The sequence below is a fragment of the Cucurbita pepo genome, chromosome LG01 (genome assembly GCF_002806865.2).
Source record: "Cucurbita pepo subsp. pepo cultivar mu-cu-16 chromosome LG01, ASM280686v2, whole genome shotgun sequence".
Taxonomy (NCBI): domain Eukaryota; kingdom Viridiplantae; phylum Streptophyta; class Magnoliopsida; order Cucurbitales; family Cucurbitaceae; genus Cucurbita; species Cucurbita pepo.
Genome location: NC_036638.1, coordinates 16,982,124 through 16,999,561, shown reverse-complemented (window position 1 = coordinate 16,999,561; position 17,438 = coordinate 16,982,124). Strand labels below are relative to the sequence as shown.

The 17,438-nt window shown below is 37.3% G+C and overlaps 2 protein-coding genes across 3 annotated transcripts; both read left to right on the top strand.

Annotated features, from left to right (window-relative positions):
- Positions 1-480: 480 nt before the first annotated feature.
- Positions 481-4,390, top strand: LOC111808611 (glucan endo-1,3-beta-glucosidase 2-like). The gene is made up of 4 exons (XM_023694705.1): positions 481-641; positions 1,992-3,245; positions 3,353-3,380; positions 4,061-4,390. Exons 1-4 carry the CDS (start codon positions 569-571, stop codon positions 4,215-4,217), a joined length of 1,512 nt encoding a protein of 503 aa, XP_023550473.1. The 5' UTR covers positions 481-568; the 3' UTR covers positions 4,218-4,390.
- Positions 4,391-4,958: 568 nt separating this feature from the next.
- Positions 4,959-17,259, top strand: LOC111777225 (DNA repair protein RAD4). Of its 2 annotated transcripts, none has more exons than XM_023656838.1 (15): positions 4,959-5,054; positions 7,086-7,300; positions 7,917-7,985; positions 8,079-8,185; positions 8,346-8,645; positions 8,730-8,822; positions 9,115-9,207; positions 10,523-10,624; positions 11,847-11,896; positions 13,027-13,734; positions 14,570-14,939; positions 15,027-15,221; positions 15,292-15,444; positions 15,763-15,972; positions 16,716-17,259. In XM_023656838.1, the coding sequence occupies exons 2-15, from the start codon at positions 7,258-7,260 to the stop codon at positions 17,121-17,123; spliced, it is 2,901 nt and encodes a 966-aa protein (XP_023512606.1). In that variant the 5' UTR covers positions 4,959-5,054; positions 7,086-7,257; the 3' UTR covers positions 17,124-17,259. The 2 variants fall into 2 exon arrangements, with proteins under 2 accessions (XP_023512606.1, XP_023512527.1); XM_023656759.1 differs by having other exon boundaries at positions 8,079-8,194.
- The last annotated feature ends 179 nt before the right edge of the window (positions 17,260-17,438 follow it).

The following is a 17,438-nucleotide window of genomic DNA, read 5'->3' as shown; positions in this document are numbered from 1 at the left end:
ATTTATTGGGATGTGGGGTCCACAAACACTAAATTTCCCTCCTTTTTATTGGCTCCACGGTCACTAACGGCTCTTGCACGGAACCCGATACTTTACACCCCGGCCTTTGCCGGTGGATTTTGTGGTAAAAACAAAAAAACTACTTTTTACTGCTCCAATTTATATTAAATTTGTATCCTTTTTAACTTCAAACCCAGTCAACAATAGTTTTTTTTTTTTTTTTTAATCAATAATATAAATATTTCATTTTAATTCTTGTAATTTTTTTAAAGTTAATTGTTACCAAAATAAAATATTTTTATCATACAAAAAAAAAAGTAATAAGACCAAAAATTTTAATCTAAAAAACCAGTAACCATTTTTGACCGTCCGATCGATCTGACTAGGCATCCACGTGATAAGTGGGTCCCTGGACCCTACTTCTCTCTGTGTTGCCCATATATTCCTGCATCTTTTTCCACTTTTTATCGGTTGCTTTACCTTGGTTTTAACTTGCCTACACTCATTCTGTTCTTCCACTGATTCCCCCATTTTTGGGTTCTTCAATCTCTGTGTCAACAACAAAGCTATGGATTCTCCAATGGCTCTTTCATTTCTGCTCTTGATTTCTTCCCTGTTGTCTCTGCAGGCCATTGCTGAAGGTGAGTGCTGCTTACTTCACTCTAATTTGTTCCTCCAACTCTGTTCTTTCTGTGATTTCAGCTGAATCTATGCTTGTTTCTCTAGGGATTTACTGTTTTTCTTGCTGCTTTTATGGATGTTTGAGCTGTTTTTCGTTTTGTGAGTGTGATGAATGTGGGTTTGTTGGAGTTCATTTTTGTATCTGTGTGAAACATGATGAACCCAGAAGAAAATAAGACAAAAGGAGGAAAGGGAAAGCACTACATTGCTTAAATGCCACAAGAGTGGTTGCTGCTCTGTCATTAATGGACTGTGGATTATGAACATTTATTGCACTCAATCAAACCATTTGGAACTTTTAAGTTTATGTTGTGATACAATGGTGGTGAGATTCTAGGTCAGCTTGGAGGTGGGGAATGAAGCATTCTTTTATAACAAACGTGTTTTAAAATCGTGAGGGAAAACTTAAATAGGACAATATTTGTAGCAGGGGCTTGAGCAATTACAAGTGGTATTAGAGTTAGATACTAAGCAATGTGCCCACGAGGACTCGCTGGGTGTCACAGTCATGCATGTCCAAGGCGTGTGGTCAATGGCTGCATGACAGATATCCCGGTTTTGCTTGTCCAGGACGTGTTGTTCATGGTTGCATGCCCGTTGTGACACTAGCCCCCAATGGGAGTGGATTGTGAGATCTCACATCGGTTTGAGAGGGGAACGGAACATCCCTTTGTAAGAGGGTGGAAACCTCTCCCTAGAAGACGTGTTTTGAAACCTTATGGGGAAGCCTGAAAAAGAAACCCAAAAGAGGATAATATCTACTCGTGGCTTGGGATTAGATTGTGAGATCCTACATCAGTTGGAGAGGAGAACGAAACATTCATTTATAAGAGTGTAAACGTGTTTTAAAACCTTGAGGGGAAGCCTAGAAGGGAAAGCCAGAGATGACAATATCTGCTAACAGTGAGCTCGGGCTGTTACAAATGGTATTAGAGTCAGATACCAAGCGGTGTGCCAGCGAGAACGCTGAGCTCCCAAGAGGGGTGGATTGTGAGATCGCACATCGGTTGGAGAGGGGAACAAAACATTCCTTTATAAGGGTGTGGATACCTCTCCCTAGTAGACGTGTTTAGAACCTTGAGCGGAAGTCTGGAAGGAAAAGTCCAAAGAAGACACTATCTACTAGCGGTGCCTTGGACTGTTATGTTCAAAGATTAAACTAATAGGAGAGTATCTATTAATCTTTTATATGTTAGAGCTGACCTCTGCTTGGATATTATATTCAATCATCACTAAATCTTAGAGTTTAGGCATATAATCCCAATACAAATTAATGGGTGATCACCATTTTTTGTGATTTGTTCTTGCAGATGTATTTGTTGGTGTGAATATAGGAACAGATCTTTCAGTAATGCCTCACCCAACTCAAGTAGTAGCCCTCTTGAAAGCTCAACAAATTCGACATGTTCGGTTATACGATACTGATGGCGCCATGCTTATAGCCCTTGCAAACACAGGCATTCAAGTTATGGTATCTGTCCCTAATGAACAGCTTCTAGGAATTGGCCAATCAAACTCCACAGCAGCTAACTGGGTTAACCACAATGTCTTAGCACATTATCCAGCTACTAACATCACTGCCATTTCTGTTGGCTCTGAAGTCCTAACAACTCTTCCTAATGCAGCTAAGATCCTTGTCAATGCCTTGAAATACATTCACTCAGCACTTGTTGCATCCAATCTTGACCACCAAATCAAGGTCTCGACGCCTCTTTCGTCTTCGATTATTATCGATTCGTTCCCGCCTTCGCAAGCGTTCTTCAATTCATCATTGGATTCTGTGATAGTACCCCTTCTTGGTTTCTTGCAATCTACTAACTCCTTCCTTATGCTCAATGTCTACCCCTACTATGACTATATGCAATCTAATCGCTATATCATGTTGGATTATGCACTCTTAAAGCCTCTCCCTTCGAATAAAGCAGCCGTCGATTCGAACACGCTTCTCTCCTACACCAATGCTTTTGATACAATTGTTGATGCAGCCTACTTTGCTATGGCGCTTCTAAATTTCACCAACATACCCATTGTAGTTTCAGAAACTGGTTGGCCATCAAAAGGTGGCTCTAATGAGCCAGATGCTACCTTGGACAATGCTAACACTTACAACAGCAACTTAATTAGGCATGTGTTGAACAAAACTGGAACTCCTAAACATCCAGGGATTGCTGTTAGTACTTACATTTATGAGCTCTATAATGAGGACATGAAATCTGGGCCAATCTCTGAGAAGAATTGGGGATTGTTCGATGCAAATGGAAGGTCTATATACATTCTACACTTGACAGGATCAGGACTCGTGTTAGCGAACGATACGATGAACCCGACATACTGTGCTGCAAAAGATGGCGCGGATCGGAAGATGCTACAGGCTGCATTGGATTGGGCATGTGGACCTGGCAGGGTAGACTGCTCAGCTTTGCTTCAAGGGCAGCCGTGCTATGAACCTGACAATGTGATGGCTCATGCAACATATGCTTTCAATACTTATTATCATCAAATGGGGAAGGTGTCCGGGTCGTGTAATTTCAATGGGGTGGCTGCTGTTACAACCACAAACCCAAGTACGAGGATGTTCATAATTCATCACTTTCCTTGTTTTTCTCCTCATGTTCTTCTGCATATCTTCATAGCTAACTTGTCTTTCTGTTGCTTTGATTGATGAATGCAGGTCATGGATCCTGCTCATTTATAGGAAGGTAAACTTCATTAAGAAACTTTTCGGGAACATATTAAATTTGCGCTAATGTATCGATTCAAGCTTTCGAGTTTAATGGTCATTTAGTATATAGTAGCCAAGTAGGTAATCTTGAGCTAGAACCTCGAGTATTTAGGTTTAAGTGGAGATTTAAGAAAATCTGTTGGGTTATGGAGTCTGCTGCTTATTTATCATAGCTCACTCAATGTTTATACATAGTAGAACATGTAAATTAAATGGTTAGTATAGAGTTACACACTAGATGGTTATATCTGGTAAAACTGTATATAATAAACTGAACCATATATAAACTCTTAGACACGGCTTTAAAAATATATTTTATGTATTCTCTCTTACTGTTTCTGTATTCTCTCTTGCTGTACACATTTGTCTCTCTTACTATATACACTGTCTGTCTTACTGTACACGCCATCTCTATTGTTATACACACTTGAAGTAATCTGTGTTCATCTAGATCGAGTGTGTTTGTCTCTCCTGTTCTTCGTGTTCATTTAGATCGAGTATATGCATTGTTGTGCGATCCTAACATACTCAAGATCTCTAGCTAAAATTGCTTAATTTTAAGATCACTTTCAAACCCATCCTAAGAACAATGTCAGAAACCTTTCTTGTCAGTAATCATTGATTGATCTTAAGTTTTGGTGATCTCTTGGGTTACAGTGTTGTTGGGAGAAATGGCACCTTGGCAAACATCACAGCCCCATCAATGAACTCCACGAACTCAGATTCTTCTGCAAGCGCTTATGGGTATGGTGCTTTGAGTTGTGCAGTGATGATGATGGTTGGAGCCCTGCTTGGGAGTTCCATTTGGTTGTAGAAAGGATTTCGTTCAGGTAGTTTTAGCTTGTTTTCTCCCTCTTTTCCTCCATTAAATTTTGTACAATTCAAGATGGAGCTGTGGAGAACTGGAATTGTATTAGGCTGTTGGCTAAAACTTATGCAATATTCTTTGGTTAAATTATAAATTCGTTCTTCCGAGTATTTTTACACTTATTCTTTGGTCACAGGCTTGAATTGTTCGTGATTTCTAAGGTTATGACTAGTTACGAGGTTCTATAACCTATTAAGAACAAAATTTAAAATTTTAAAATAATATGAACCGAAATGTTTGCTTTATTTAAGCTTTACTAAGGGGTCTTAGTTGGTCCCCTGTTTTCAACCATTATAGTAGATGGTGACTAGCTTTGCGATACGGACCGACTCAACCACCCCTATAGTAGTGCAGATTAAGGAGCTGCTTCACCATGCTGTGGCTGTGGAGGTGGGGTTACTGCCCTCTGATAGAGGTAGAAGTCGGGACCACTGGAGCCTAATTGTGTCGGGTGTATTCATTGAAAGAAGAGGAGAGACAACTCAAATGCAATAATAAAAATTTAGGATCCAACACGAATCCAATTACAAATTTAGGGTCCAAATTAATTAAATTCAATAATTTATGGATCAAATAATTTTAGACCAAAATGAATTTTATAAAATAAAAACAATAAGGATTGGATATTAATGTGTTTTCTTTTTCGAGATATTAATTTTATTAAAAAGATATTCGAAATTATTGTTTGTTGAGAAAAGTCGGGAAGAAACCCTAATTTCATCACTATAAATACCTCGTCTTCGCCGCTGGTGATAATCATCCTTCGTTCGTCTACTGTCTGCGGTATGTGTTCGCCGTTTCCTTCTTCCTTTTCGTTTTCAGTTTCTTAGTTGAAATTATCTCAACGCATCGACTATGACTCTCTCTGCTTGTTTATCCATGGCATCGGGAGTACGAAAAGATGCAAAATCGAGATTTAAACGGTACTACTTGGACAGGCATTGCCTTCCTATCTAGGGTTCTTGCCATTTCTCGTTGGTTCCACAGCTTTTAAGATTCTCAAACGCTCGTCAATTTGATCGATTGGCAAATCCGATCTCGATTTCATGTATTCAATCATTTTTTATCTGATTTTGTGAGATTGATCTGCTCGATGATGATTGTTTTTTGCTTTAACCACACCGAAGCGAGCTGAGGTTGTGTTTTGATCCTCTTTCATTTAAGCTTTTGAGAAGACGTTCTTCTTGTGCTTGGTTTTCGCCTGACGACTCTTCCTTCTAGGATTTGAGGAATTGGTTCGCTTTTCCTCTTGTTTTAGGTGGAAAGATGAAGGGAATGCTAATCGTTTGAATTGAACATTTTTTTTTTCTAGGCTTAAACGTTTTAGGATTCACCGGCTTCTAAGCTTTCGCATGTGGAAGAAATTGGCCTTTTTCTGAGAGCATCCGATCGCGTTAAACAATTATACTGATCCTATACTTCCCGATTTGTTTTGCATTTGCCTTGAATTTTCACTTCCTCGAATGTTTCACAATGCATCATGTCTTTTTGAAATCAGTTTTCGTTTTTCTTGTCTTTGAAAATTGTTTTCTAAATCAAACTAAAGGTGTTTGCAAACGTCTGGTGATAGATATTCTTTCTGCTAATTACTCTGGTTGGATAATGTATGAAGGGGACGAGAAACTGGGTTGACTGATCGAATTTCATATATGCTCGTTTGGCTTGTGTAGCTGATCGAGGAATTGATGAAAGAATTTAAGGGTTTAACGGCAGAATTCAGAGGATAAATAGGAACAAAAATTAAGTTCTTAGACTGTTGATATAATTCAGATTCATATAATTCGTGATGGATCATCAAACATCAAATACTAGAGAATAATAAATATACAACATATGGTTAAAATGTTCCAACTCAATTGCTTAAACTTCAAAATTTAATATTATAACACGTCTTATAGAATTTATTAACTTAACATAAACGAATGAACAAGTGCTATATTGGTTCCTTTAAAAAATTTATTAAGAGAAGTTTCGTAAATGACAGAAAATTAACCTTTCATCTAAATCGTTGTATGCTTAATAACATATTGGAACGCAACTCACTTTTGCGACAAAAAAAAAAACATTTTGGTAAAGATTGAATATATAAAATTGACTAACCTCTATAATCTAGTTACACATGAATGCAACAACACATGTTTATTTCTTTTTTGTGGTCATAGTGGATAATCACCCGTTATAATTGGACCAAGTGGACAATATTTGCTAGCGAAGTGCTTACAAATGGTATCAATAAGATGAATTGTGAGATTGTACATTGGTTGGAGAGGGAACGAATCATTCCTTATAGGTGTGAATTTGAGGGTCCATCAATTAGAGAAAGATTGTTATATATGTTATTAGAGCCAGACACAAGGTCGTGTCAATAAATGGTATTAGAACTAGACACGAGGTTGTATGCTAGTGAGGAGACTGTTATTAATGGTATTAAAACTAGACATGAGGTTGTATGCTAGTGGGAACCTTAGTTCCCGTGAATTGTGAGATTCTAAAACATTCCTTCTAAGAGGGTGGATGGGAAGATCTCACATCATGAACTCGACATAACTCTCTTAAAATTTTAAGGCCTATGATACATAATTTTAAAATTTTAAGGCTGGCGATGATACATAAGAGTTAAGCGAACTGACAGTGGGCTAGAATCGTTACATCCCCAAACTATAACTATCTACAATATTCAATAGATGCATGCTCACACTCCTCACATAATCAACACATGTAACATGAACCTCAATGTTGACTTGCAAACTCTTTAACTAATAATTTATTATTATTATTATTAATTTTATAATTTTATTAAATTGGGAATTTCAGCGGTGGCACGAGTGCCCCCAATTCGGGAAGAATTACAGTAAGCGTATCAGAGAAGTTAAATGTTCGCGCCTCGTATATCTAAGACACAACACACAGCTTGCTCTTCAATTTCCTCACAGGCCACACGGTCATCACCACCGCCGTCGATCGATTCGAAGAGACAGACGGAAGAATGCGAGGCCGAAAACAGTCACAGCGCCCCAAAAATTCTTCAGGTAGGTTCTGAGAATTCCCTCCTTTTCATTTCTTTCTATATGCTGTGATGTTGTTGCAGCAAAAAATGATCCTTCTGGTTCTCGTCGGGTGTTTTCCGCGTAGTGTTTGCTTCTTGAATCGCATGACTAAATGTTCATAAGAAGGATTGTAGATAGCTGTATAACACTAGTAGTAGATTACCTTAATGCAGTTACAGGACAATGAAAGAAGGAAAATTCGAAATTCATTGGTTAAAGATATCTTATAGAATTCTTTCCTCTCTTTTCATATGCACCAAAAAAATTAAATTTAGTGAAGGAATGGTATGGCATTAAATGATCGGCATTCTTCTCTGAAAAAATCAAGTTTGCTGTTCGTCCTACCTTCACTAAACAGGTAACTGTTCTTAAATTAGTTCCCAAATGAGCTGTTAACTGCCAGGAACTTTTGCTTGCCAAATATTTGTACTGGATCAGATACCAAGAAAAGGAGAGTAGTACCTAATGGTTGAAAGAGATTTGCAGCATACCGAATTCTTTTATTTGAGGACCTTTGTAGTTGGCACAAATGCTTTTGGAATGAAATGGTTATTGCTGTCTAGCCCTTACAATATTGCGGATTTTTTTTTTTGGATAGGTGTAGAAGATGCTGGTGAGGCAGTACCAGATCCAGGAGGAGGCTGTTCACAGTCCAGTGATGGCAGAGGTGTCTGTTGGCCCATAACTTACCTATTCTTTTTTTTAAAAAAAAATATTATTCTTACCGGATGCACCTGATCTTTTATGTTTTTGTTTTCAGGAACTTTAGTCGATGTTTCAAGGGCTGCTGTGGGCAAGCTTCTTAGTCGTGCAACCGGACGTCGCTTGTCAGGAACAAAGAAACATGCTCTGCAGCCATGTGATTTGGTTAGAAAGGTTTATCCAGTTGATTTTAGATCTACTAAATATTTGTACTTTTAAGAAGTGACATCTCTTTTAATTTATATCAGAACTTTAGTTGACTATGCATGTTTCAGTTGGTTAAAACAACATTATTTTTTGAAAAATCTTTCTCTTTATTTCATAGCCAAAATGTAAAGATGGGAGAGATGTAAATTCAATTATGGACACGAAGGAGATGTTAGAGACTGAGAAGTGCAATGAAAATGTAATAGCAAACTCCTCCGGGGATGTTAATGTTCATGAAGCACAATTGCAGAATTCTCCTTCGCATGTTTTGGAAGACTTGGATGATTCAGATTGGGAAGATGGTGCTGCTGGCACTATGGATGGAACAGGGTCTTATCCAATGACCATTGAATTCAGTGAGACGCAGCATGACTCTATAAGGAGGAAGCCTATTCGTCGAGCTTCTGCTGCTGATAAGGTGAGTTTCCTATCTTTATTGCTTTTGGCGTTGTATCTCATCTTACTGCAAATTCTCTATGTAAGTTAAATTTCGTCCTTGCAGGAAATTGCGGAGTTAGTGCATAAGGTTCATTTGCTTTGCTTACTTGGACGGGGAAGATTAATTGACGGAGCTTGCAATGATCCTCTTATTCAGGTTTTTTGCTATGGAGAATAGCAATTATTATCTATCTCGTCTGACATGCATCACGACAGACACCATTGATGAAGCTGCCAATTAAATTATATAGTAGGCTGTATATAATTTATGATGGTCATAAAAAACATGGCAAGCAACATTTTGATCAGAGCCAGCTATCCTGGGGAGCAAAATTAGCTTTAAGAGGAATTCTTAATTTGTTCTTCAAAATAATTACTTTCTGCTAGTGGAGAAAATACAAGGGTATATAACTTCTTCTGTCCTGAGGACAATTTATTTGTTATTGCAGTCTGCTTTGCTTTCTCTACTTCCAATACACTTGCTGAAGAACACACCGGCCAAGCAACTGACAGCCAGCTCTCTGAAACCCCTGGTTTCTTGGGTATGCTTTTATGTCTCTAACATACGATTCATTTCAATATCCACCCCCTATAGACTAATATTGAAAAATCAGTTTGAAGTTTCTTAAAGAAGGTCCTTGTCTTAGCTTAATCTATGAGGTTTTGTTTCCGTTCAAAAAAAAAAAAAAAGAGAGAGAGAGGAATACTCCCTATGTTGGCTAATATTGAAAAATCGAAGGATGTAATTCAATATTTCTTATTCACATACAATTGATTTATATCTCATATAAACTACATGTATTGGGAAATAGAAAAGAAAAATACAAAATACGCTAGCTAACTTACACTCTAGTACCAGTATCATTCTTTTAAAAAATTTGCAGGTGTTTGGGCTAGCTTGTCCTAGTTAGTCACTATGAAATCCTTTATCATTTATGTTGACCCTTATTGACCAGTAGGCCAACTCATGTCATGGTTGTTTAGTCTAATGTTATATAGAGGACTACAAATGCATAGAAACAATGAGAAACTTTTTTATCTAGTCTTCTAAACATTTTTTGGGCTGTATCTTAATTTATAACACCTACCTCGAGTAGTGTGCATTCCAATATCTTATAGAAGTGTGTGGTTGGTAAGTCTTTTCGTAAGGATATGGATGTGTGCTAACTGATTATGAGAAGATATGTGAGGTGTCTTTTCATACCATATCTAAATTCTCTTTTTATTAAATGTTTGTCTGTTTTCACATGCTTAATCCTATTGTGTTGGACTAGGTTATGAACAATAACAATTTCTGCTTATTGTCACAATATAGTTACTTCTCTTTGTTTATTAATGAGGACTCCTTGTGCCCTTCCAAGTTAGGAGTATGAGTCAATGGGCACATCAAACAATCTATATATAAGAGGAGTTCTTGGCTTGAATGTGCCATTTCAATGTAAAAAATATCCAAGCTTCCTAATATCCTTTATTTTGAACACTTTAGATAGGCGTTCTCATAGTTCATTGATTTTCTCTTGGCTGTGACTTGTAATGACAATATCATCCCTGTTTGTTGTTGATATTTGTTCTATCTTAATTTCCTGACATTATTAGTAAAAATATAATCTATAGATATAATACATGTACACGTTCTCATCTCTAAAGTGCTTAAGATATATATATTACGATTATTTTGACTTTGTAGGTTGCCACTTTTTGTCTCTTAGATCTCATGAGTATTCCCGACTAGGCTTTAGGAGATTATTCCTACATGAGAAATCAACCTAAAAACAACAAGTTTTTGATCTGTTCTTCTCAATGTATTTTGGATTGTATCTACTTGAACTTTAACAAATGTATTTTCTAACATTGCAGTTACACAACAATTTTCATGTTAGAAACCAAATAAGGTCGGAGGGTTCTATTAATGCTGCTCTTGCTCGTGCTCTTGAAACACATGAAGGGACTGCAGAGGAGGTAGAATAAGTTATCTATGTGTATGTATTGTTATTTTGAAACTTGATTTTTTACTTTTTCTGAAAGGAATTTGAAGGCATTGCAAAGACACAAAAATCATTTATAACTTTTTTTGGAAGGAAATAATGCATCATTCAAATAATGGAAGGTTACCAGCAGGATTACGAAGAAATTTGCAATATGAACTCTCGTAGGGGGACCTATAAAGGTCCAAAATGAGTAAGCAGTACAACCAAACCAAAAGCTAATGTAAGAAGGGGCCCAAAATTATTCTTGTCGTTCTCTTTTTCTTGTTCTAAGTCTTGTCTTCCTTCCTCCTCCTTGCTGATGGCTGCTAGCCTTCTATCTCACTTGTTCTTCCCTACCTTGACCTGTCTTTTGTGATGGTGTGGAATTACCTCAAATGCTCCATCGACTTCTCTATTGTCATGGTTAAATACTTGGCTGCCATGCTAGACTCTCAGTCTCAGAACAAAGGCGTAACTGCTCTTTCACCCTAACGTTGATGCATCTTTAAAGCTTGCTCCTTCCAGTTGTACGATCTTTGCTTTGCTGTGGAAGGTCAAAATTCAAAGAAGGTTAAATTCTTTGTTTGGTAGGTTCTAGAGTTTACACCTGGATTGTGTTCAAGAAATTTACTTGCTTGATAGGGCTGCAGTGTTTCATGCTTTGTAGGGGGGTGGCAAAGTATCTTAACCACCTATTGCAGAGCTGTGGCCTAAGGATTGTCGCTCGATGATCTTGATAAGGCCATAATGTTTTGTCATGGTTATCATTTAGCCAAGCCTAGGGATTGCTGCTCGATTATCAAGGAGTTCCTTCTCCATCTTCTCTTTTGTGGCTTGCTAGAGTTTGTGCAATTTGTTTTTGGCATTTTTGGATTGAGAGGAACAATAGATTATTTAGAGGGGTTTAAGGGTCTAAGGAAAATGTGTAGGCCCTTGTTAGGTTCCACGTCACTCTTTGGGCCTCATGTTTAAGGCATTTTGTAATTATCCTTGAGGTTTTATTTTTCTTGATTGAAGCTCCTTTTTGTTTTAGTTCGGCTCATTTTTCTCGGTTTTTATCTTTTGTATGCCCCTTGTATTTTTTCTCAGTGAAAGCTTGAGTTTGCATAAAGAAATATTTAAAGCCCTTTATCTTTTTAATGGTGCATCTTTTAATAATTATTTATGCTTTTACAATTACAAGAACTTAACTAATGATTTATTTTTTTCCTCAGATTGCTGCATTGACCGTGGTGCTTTTTAGAGCTTTGGATCTAACAGCCCGGTGGGCTTTCAATTTTGAAATCTATTTACTAATTGTTCTTATCTTATTAATGCTTCTATTTGTTTATACCTTCAAAAATGCTATGCGTCTGCTTATAGTGATATTTTTTTGTTGTCCTTATCAAGTTAGAAAGCTTTTAAATATCACCATCTTATGCCACAGATGTTTGTACTTTGCCTGTGGCAATCTAGTTGTACTTTTTTGTGTGTTCAAGTTGTTTGGATTTCTTAATATGCTAGGATTGGAGTTCTTACCAGCTCCTGGAGATGCGTATTAAAAATATTATGTTTATATTACGAAACTACTTAAATGAAAAAACTGCTAAAAAGTGCAGAAAACATTAACTTGTGCCAATAAGATATTGAAAGGCCTCCCATAACCACAAAGGTAAAGAATAATCACATCTAAAAGTTGTTTTGCACATTTCGCTCCAGGATAAAGACAAAAACAATATATTCCCACACCATGAACATAATTTCCTCTCTTGAAGGATTCTATTTTTTCATTCTGATAAAAAATTTCAAAGAAAAGCTCTCATGAAATTCATTAGAAGCTTGACTTCAAATTTGAGAGGGTGATAGTGATATTATTGTGGATAAATGTGCCAGTTGATTGAGTTGAATAACTTTTTGCAGCTCTTAAAGTTGATTGAGTAGCAAAATGGGTTTCTTTCTCTGGAAGTAATAGTAGTGAAGGAACTTTTCAGGACAAAGCTGATGATTTTGAGTTTGCTTGGGCACATATTTATCATTTTGGTATTGATTAAATAGAGTCATGGCTTTAGAATGCAGTAACCTGTCCTTGTCTGTTCTCTGGGTTGATACCTTTCAGCAATTTAATTTTAGGTTGGATGATGATTTCCTCAGCCTTCATTATCATTTTGTCCATGTGTCGAATGTTGTTTCCTTAAAAAAAAAATAAAAAAAAAAATAAAGGAAGGAAGAAAGCTGTTTTGGTTCATTACCCGCTTATTTACTTCCCAGTTGATTTCTGCTATAATGTGCATTCCTTCTAGCCAAGTGAATGTTTTTCTTTCACTTTTATATTTATCCGCATTCCATGGTTTTTAAATGTAATCTGCATTTTGAAGAACTAATTGATCAATAAGTTCCCATATTGTCATTTTCCAGGTTTGTATCCATTTTGGATGTTGCTTCTATAAAACCAGAGGCTGAAAGATCTAACTATTTTAGCGAAGGGACTAGCGTATCAAGTAGTAACATTTTCAAGAACTCAACTTTGATGGTCGATAAAGCAGAACAGGTTGATAGAAGTTCTCTTACATCTACTTCTGGTGGTAATTGTGCAAGCAATGCAATCAATTTATCAGGAAAGAAAACTTTTGTCCTTGATGAGTTGTCTTGTACCACAAGTTCTGGCAGCAACTCAAAACCCGATATCCCCGAAACCTGCCCCTCTAAGAACTCTCAGGTACTGAAGAGGAAGGGGGATATTGAGTTTGAAATGCAGTTACAAATGGCTCTTTCAGCTACAGAAGTTGAGACTGCACCTAGAAATTCTAGCACAAATTACTCAAACGTGCCTTCTTCAAAGTTCCCTTCACCAAAAAAACTGAAAAGAATTGTTGATGAAGAATCTGCCTCTTCTTCCCGTGGAATCTCCACTGCTATTGGTTCAAGTAAAGTAGGATCGCCCTTGTATTGGGCAGAAGTATACTGCAATGCAGAAAACTTGACGGGTAGGTGGGTACACGTTGATGCTGTAAATATGGTTGTTGATGGGGAGCACAAAGTAGAGGATTTAGCTGCTGCATGCAAAACATCTTTGAGATATGTGGTTGCCTTTTCTGGGCTTGGTGCTAAAGATGTGACTCGCAGGTTTTCTTTTCATACCCTGTCTTGAAAACCTTAATTTTTACTCTTTTTTCTCCATTATTATTTGATGTTTATGCATGTTTTCTTCCTATTACCAATTTACCTACAACGAGGCGAGGCTTTCATTGAAGGGGCAAAGACTGGGGGGTTTGTTTATTGAGCGTTGTTACCAGGAGACTTTTGCTAGAATTTTTACATGATTAGCAGGAACAAGGCAGAGTGAGAGATGATTAAAATTGGAAACTACCTCCAGCTTTTTCAACGATGGCATCATGCTTTGTAGTCAGGATCCCATTACGCTTTGTTATTAGAAGTTTAGAATGTGGGGTGAATTGCTAAAATGGAATCGAATTAAGTTTGCGTAGTCTACCGACTATTATTATTTAAAATTTGTGGTTCTGAAATTTTTTAGTGGGTGTTATAGATCTTTTATAATACACGTACTTAAGCTGCACCTTTCGCGATACATGTACTCAAGCTGCAGCTACTTTCTTCAAATGGCTATCACGGTCTAACGATGGTAATTGCATTCATTTTGTAATGCAATGTCAAAATTTTGTAACTAACTATCACGAACAGAGTGGGGAATAGATTCACATTTGGAGACATGCTTAATGCAACAAAAGTACTGTACTGAGGAAATGCATGCTTGTATATAAGTGATGTTAGCTCCTAGAGCCACAATGTTTGTGGTGTTTCCAGGATTAGGATTTTTTCAGTGTTACGACATCGAAATTATGGTTTTCAGAACTCTAGCCTTTGAGGCCAATTATTTCGATTGCAAGGATTTTCCAATACTATAAAATAATATGTTACTTCCCTATCATCTTATATGCAGATATTGTATGAAGTGGTACAAGATAGAAAAAAAACGGATTGATACTCTTTGGTGGGACAGTGTATTGGCACCATTAAGGACACTTGAAGCACGAGCCACGGGGGGTACTGGTTTCTTGGAGAATGGCTGCAATGATGACTTGATTGAACACAATCAAGTAAAAATGTCAGGTTTATCAGAAAATTTGAAGCAGAAAACTTTTGCAAGTGATGATAACTTGGCGGGGAATTCAGATCACAATGTGTCAGAAGAGCTTGACACTGATCGAAACTCTTCTTTGGGTAATCAATTTGTTGCGACAAAGGATTATCTGGAGGATATTGAATTAGAAACTCGGGCTCTCACTGAACCTCTTCCAACAAATCAGCAGGTGGATGATAATATCTTTTTTCAAATTATGCCTGGCATCTAGATTATAATTATAGCTTCAATAAGGTATATGCTGTTTGAATTGCAGGCCTACAAAAACCACCGTTTATATGCCCTTGAAAAATGGCTTACCAAGTATCAGACGCTTCATCCAAAGGGCCCTGTTCTGGGTTTTTGTTCTGGACATCCAGTTTACCCTAGAACATGTGTCCAAACGCTTCAGACAAAGCAAAAGTGGCTGCGTGAGGGGCTGCAAGTTAAATCCAATGAACTACCTGCTAAGGTTTGATTAGTCTACACTTCAATTCTTCTCCCTCTATTTTAATTACATACTTGAGGTTATTTGGTTTCAGGAGTTGAAACGTTCCTTAAAGAAAATCAAAGTACGAGAGTCTGAAACTGATGACTTTGATCAGGGTGATTCCCAAGGAGTCATTCAACTCTATGGGAAGTGGCAATTAGAGCCATTGCAATTGCCTCGTGCTATAAACGGGGTTGTGCCGAAAGTGAGTTTTTCTATATTCTATTTTATTTTTATTTTCTATTATTTCTGATTCATAATAATGAATGCACTTGCTTTGATTGGGACGCCTAGTGATCTTTGCATATTTAAAGCCTTCGCACTAAATCCTTTGTGTAAACTGGTTTGCTTGGGGTGCTCAAGATATTGGATGTGAACTTTCTTCTGACTTCTGAGATCTTTCTTAACAATTGTTTATTTAAGAAATTGATGAACAAGAGAACGGTCCATGCATTTCATTTGTCTCCTTTGTCTTTTAATAATAATTTTCATCAGAAGCTAACTGTTGCATTCTAACTTACAGAATGAGCGTGGTCAAGTGGATGTGTGGTCTGAGAAGTGCCTTCCACCAGGAACTGTGCATATTAGATTGCCCAGGGTATTCAATGTTGCTAAGAAGCTGGAAATTGATTATGCACCTGCAATGGTTGGCTTTGAATTTCGAAATGGTCGATCATATCCTATCTATGACGGCATTGTTGTCTGTTCTGAGTTTAAACGTGTGATATTAGAGGTTGGTATTTCCCTTTATCATTTCCAAGATAATTAGGATGGTACATTCTGATCATATGCTAGAACTTTTTATTTTTCTGGGTTCAATTATTTTCAACATTTTAGTGACTAGATCCCACATTGGTTGAGGAGGAGAACAAAACATTCTTTTATAAGAGTGTGGAAACCTTTCCCTAGCAGATGCGTTTTAAAAACCTTGAGGGGAAGCTTGAAAGGGAAAGCCCAAAAAGGACAATATCTGCTAGCGGTGGGCTTGAGCCATTACAAATGGTATCAGAGCCAAACACCGGATGATGTGCCAGTGAGGATGTTGAATCCTGACGGGAGGTGGACAATAGGTTTCGAAGGGGGGTGGATTGGGGGATCCCACATCGATTGGAGAAGGGAACGAGTGTCAGCGAGGACGCTGGGCTCTAAAGGGGGTGGATTATGAGATCCCACATCGGTTGGGGAGGAGAACGAAACATTTTTTATAAGGGTGTGGAAACCTCTCCCTAGCATACACGTTTTAAAAACCTTGAGAGGAAGCTTGAAAGGGAAAACCCAAAGAGGACAATATTTGCTAGCGGTGGACTTGGACAAACTTGTATTTTCTTTCTTCACTTCTAAATCTACTCCTTCCATTTCCTCCTAATTTTGAACCATCATATGTAGAGATAAAAACCGATCTCCCATTAGAGCTCCAGTTTTATGATAACTTCATCTTGGGTATTTTTCAACTCAACATATTTGTTTGATATACAGGCATACGCTGAGGAATCCGAGAGAAGAGAGGCTGAAGAGAGAAGACAGAGAGAAAAACAAGCAATTTCAAGATGGTATCAGCTTCTTTCATCCATTTTGACCCGGCAAAGGTTGAACAGTCGTTATGGGGATGATGAGAATCCATCACAGCAGGTGGTGACTGAGATTCGGGGCACGAACGACAAGGGAAATGTAGATATTCCTTCTTGTAAAGACGATACAGAACCAGTCGAGTGCCAGCTCCAGCAGAATAATGTAAGTAAAGCTAACATCGATGCTCCATCTTTTGTCAATCAAGAAGATCATAAGCATGTGTTCTTGTTAGAGGATCAGACGTTTGATGAGAAAAGTTTGGTACTGACAAAACGATGTCACTGTGGTTTTTCTATTCAAGTGGAAGAATTATAGCAGTGTTAGTGTCTTGGTTGGATCTTTTTGTATATTTTACTATCAGGTAGGGTTAATCGTGTTGATATCTGTAAAATTATCTGTAGTGTAATCTTTTCAACATGTCATATAATCTACCACCTATTTTGGCACTCTATTTCTTGTGTAGACTTTTGTACTTTTATCCTCACTTATTTTTTGTTTAATTTAATAACGATAAACGTTTGAACTTCTAACTTTTATAAACACATTTTTCGATCTTCCTCGATAACAATTTCATTGAATAACTTAATTTTTATTTAATTGTTGTCTCAAAGTGCTCAAGGAAACTTTTAT

Coding starts and splice junctions, on each gene's coding strand:
- LOC111808611 (XM_023694705.1), top strand. CDS start 569: ATGGATTCTCCAATGGCTCTTTCATTTCTGCTCTTGATTTCTTCCCTG. Junction 3,246..3,352: donor TGTTACAACCACAAACCCAA/GTACGAGGATGT, acceptor TGATGAATGCAG/GTCATGGATCCTGCTCATTT. Junction 3,381..4,060: donor TCCTGCTCATTTATAGGAAG/GTAAACTTCATT, acceptor CTTGGGTTACAG/TGTTGTTGGGAGAAATGGCA.
- LOC111777225 (XM_023656759.1), top strand. CDS start 7,258: ATGCGAGGCCGAAAACAGTCACAGCGCCCCAAAAATTCTTCAG. Junction 8,646..8,729: donor GAGCTTCTGCTGCTGATAAG/GTGAGTTTCCTA, acceptor TCGTCCTTGCAG/GAAATTGCGGAGTTAGTGCA. Junction 14,940..15,026: donor CTCTTCCAACAAATCAGCAG/GTGGATGATAAT, acceptor TTTGAATTGCAG/GCCTACAAAAACCACCGTTT.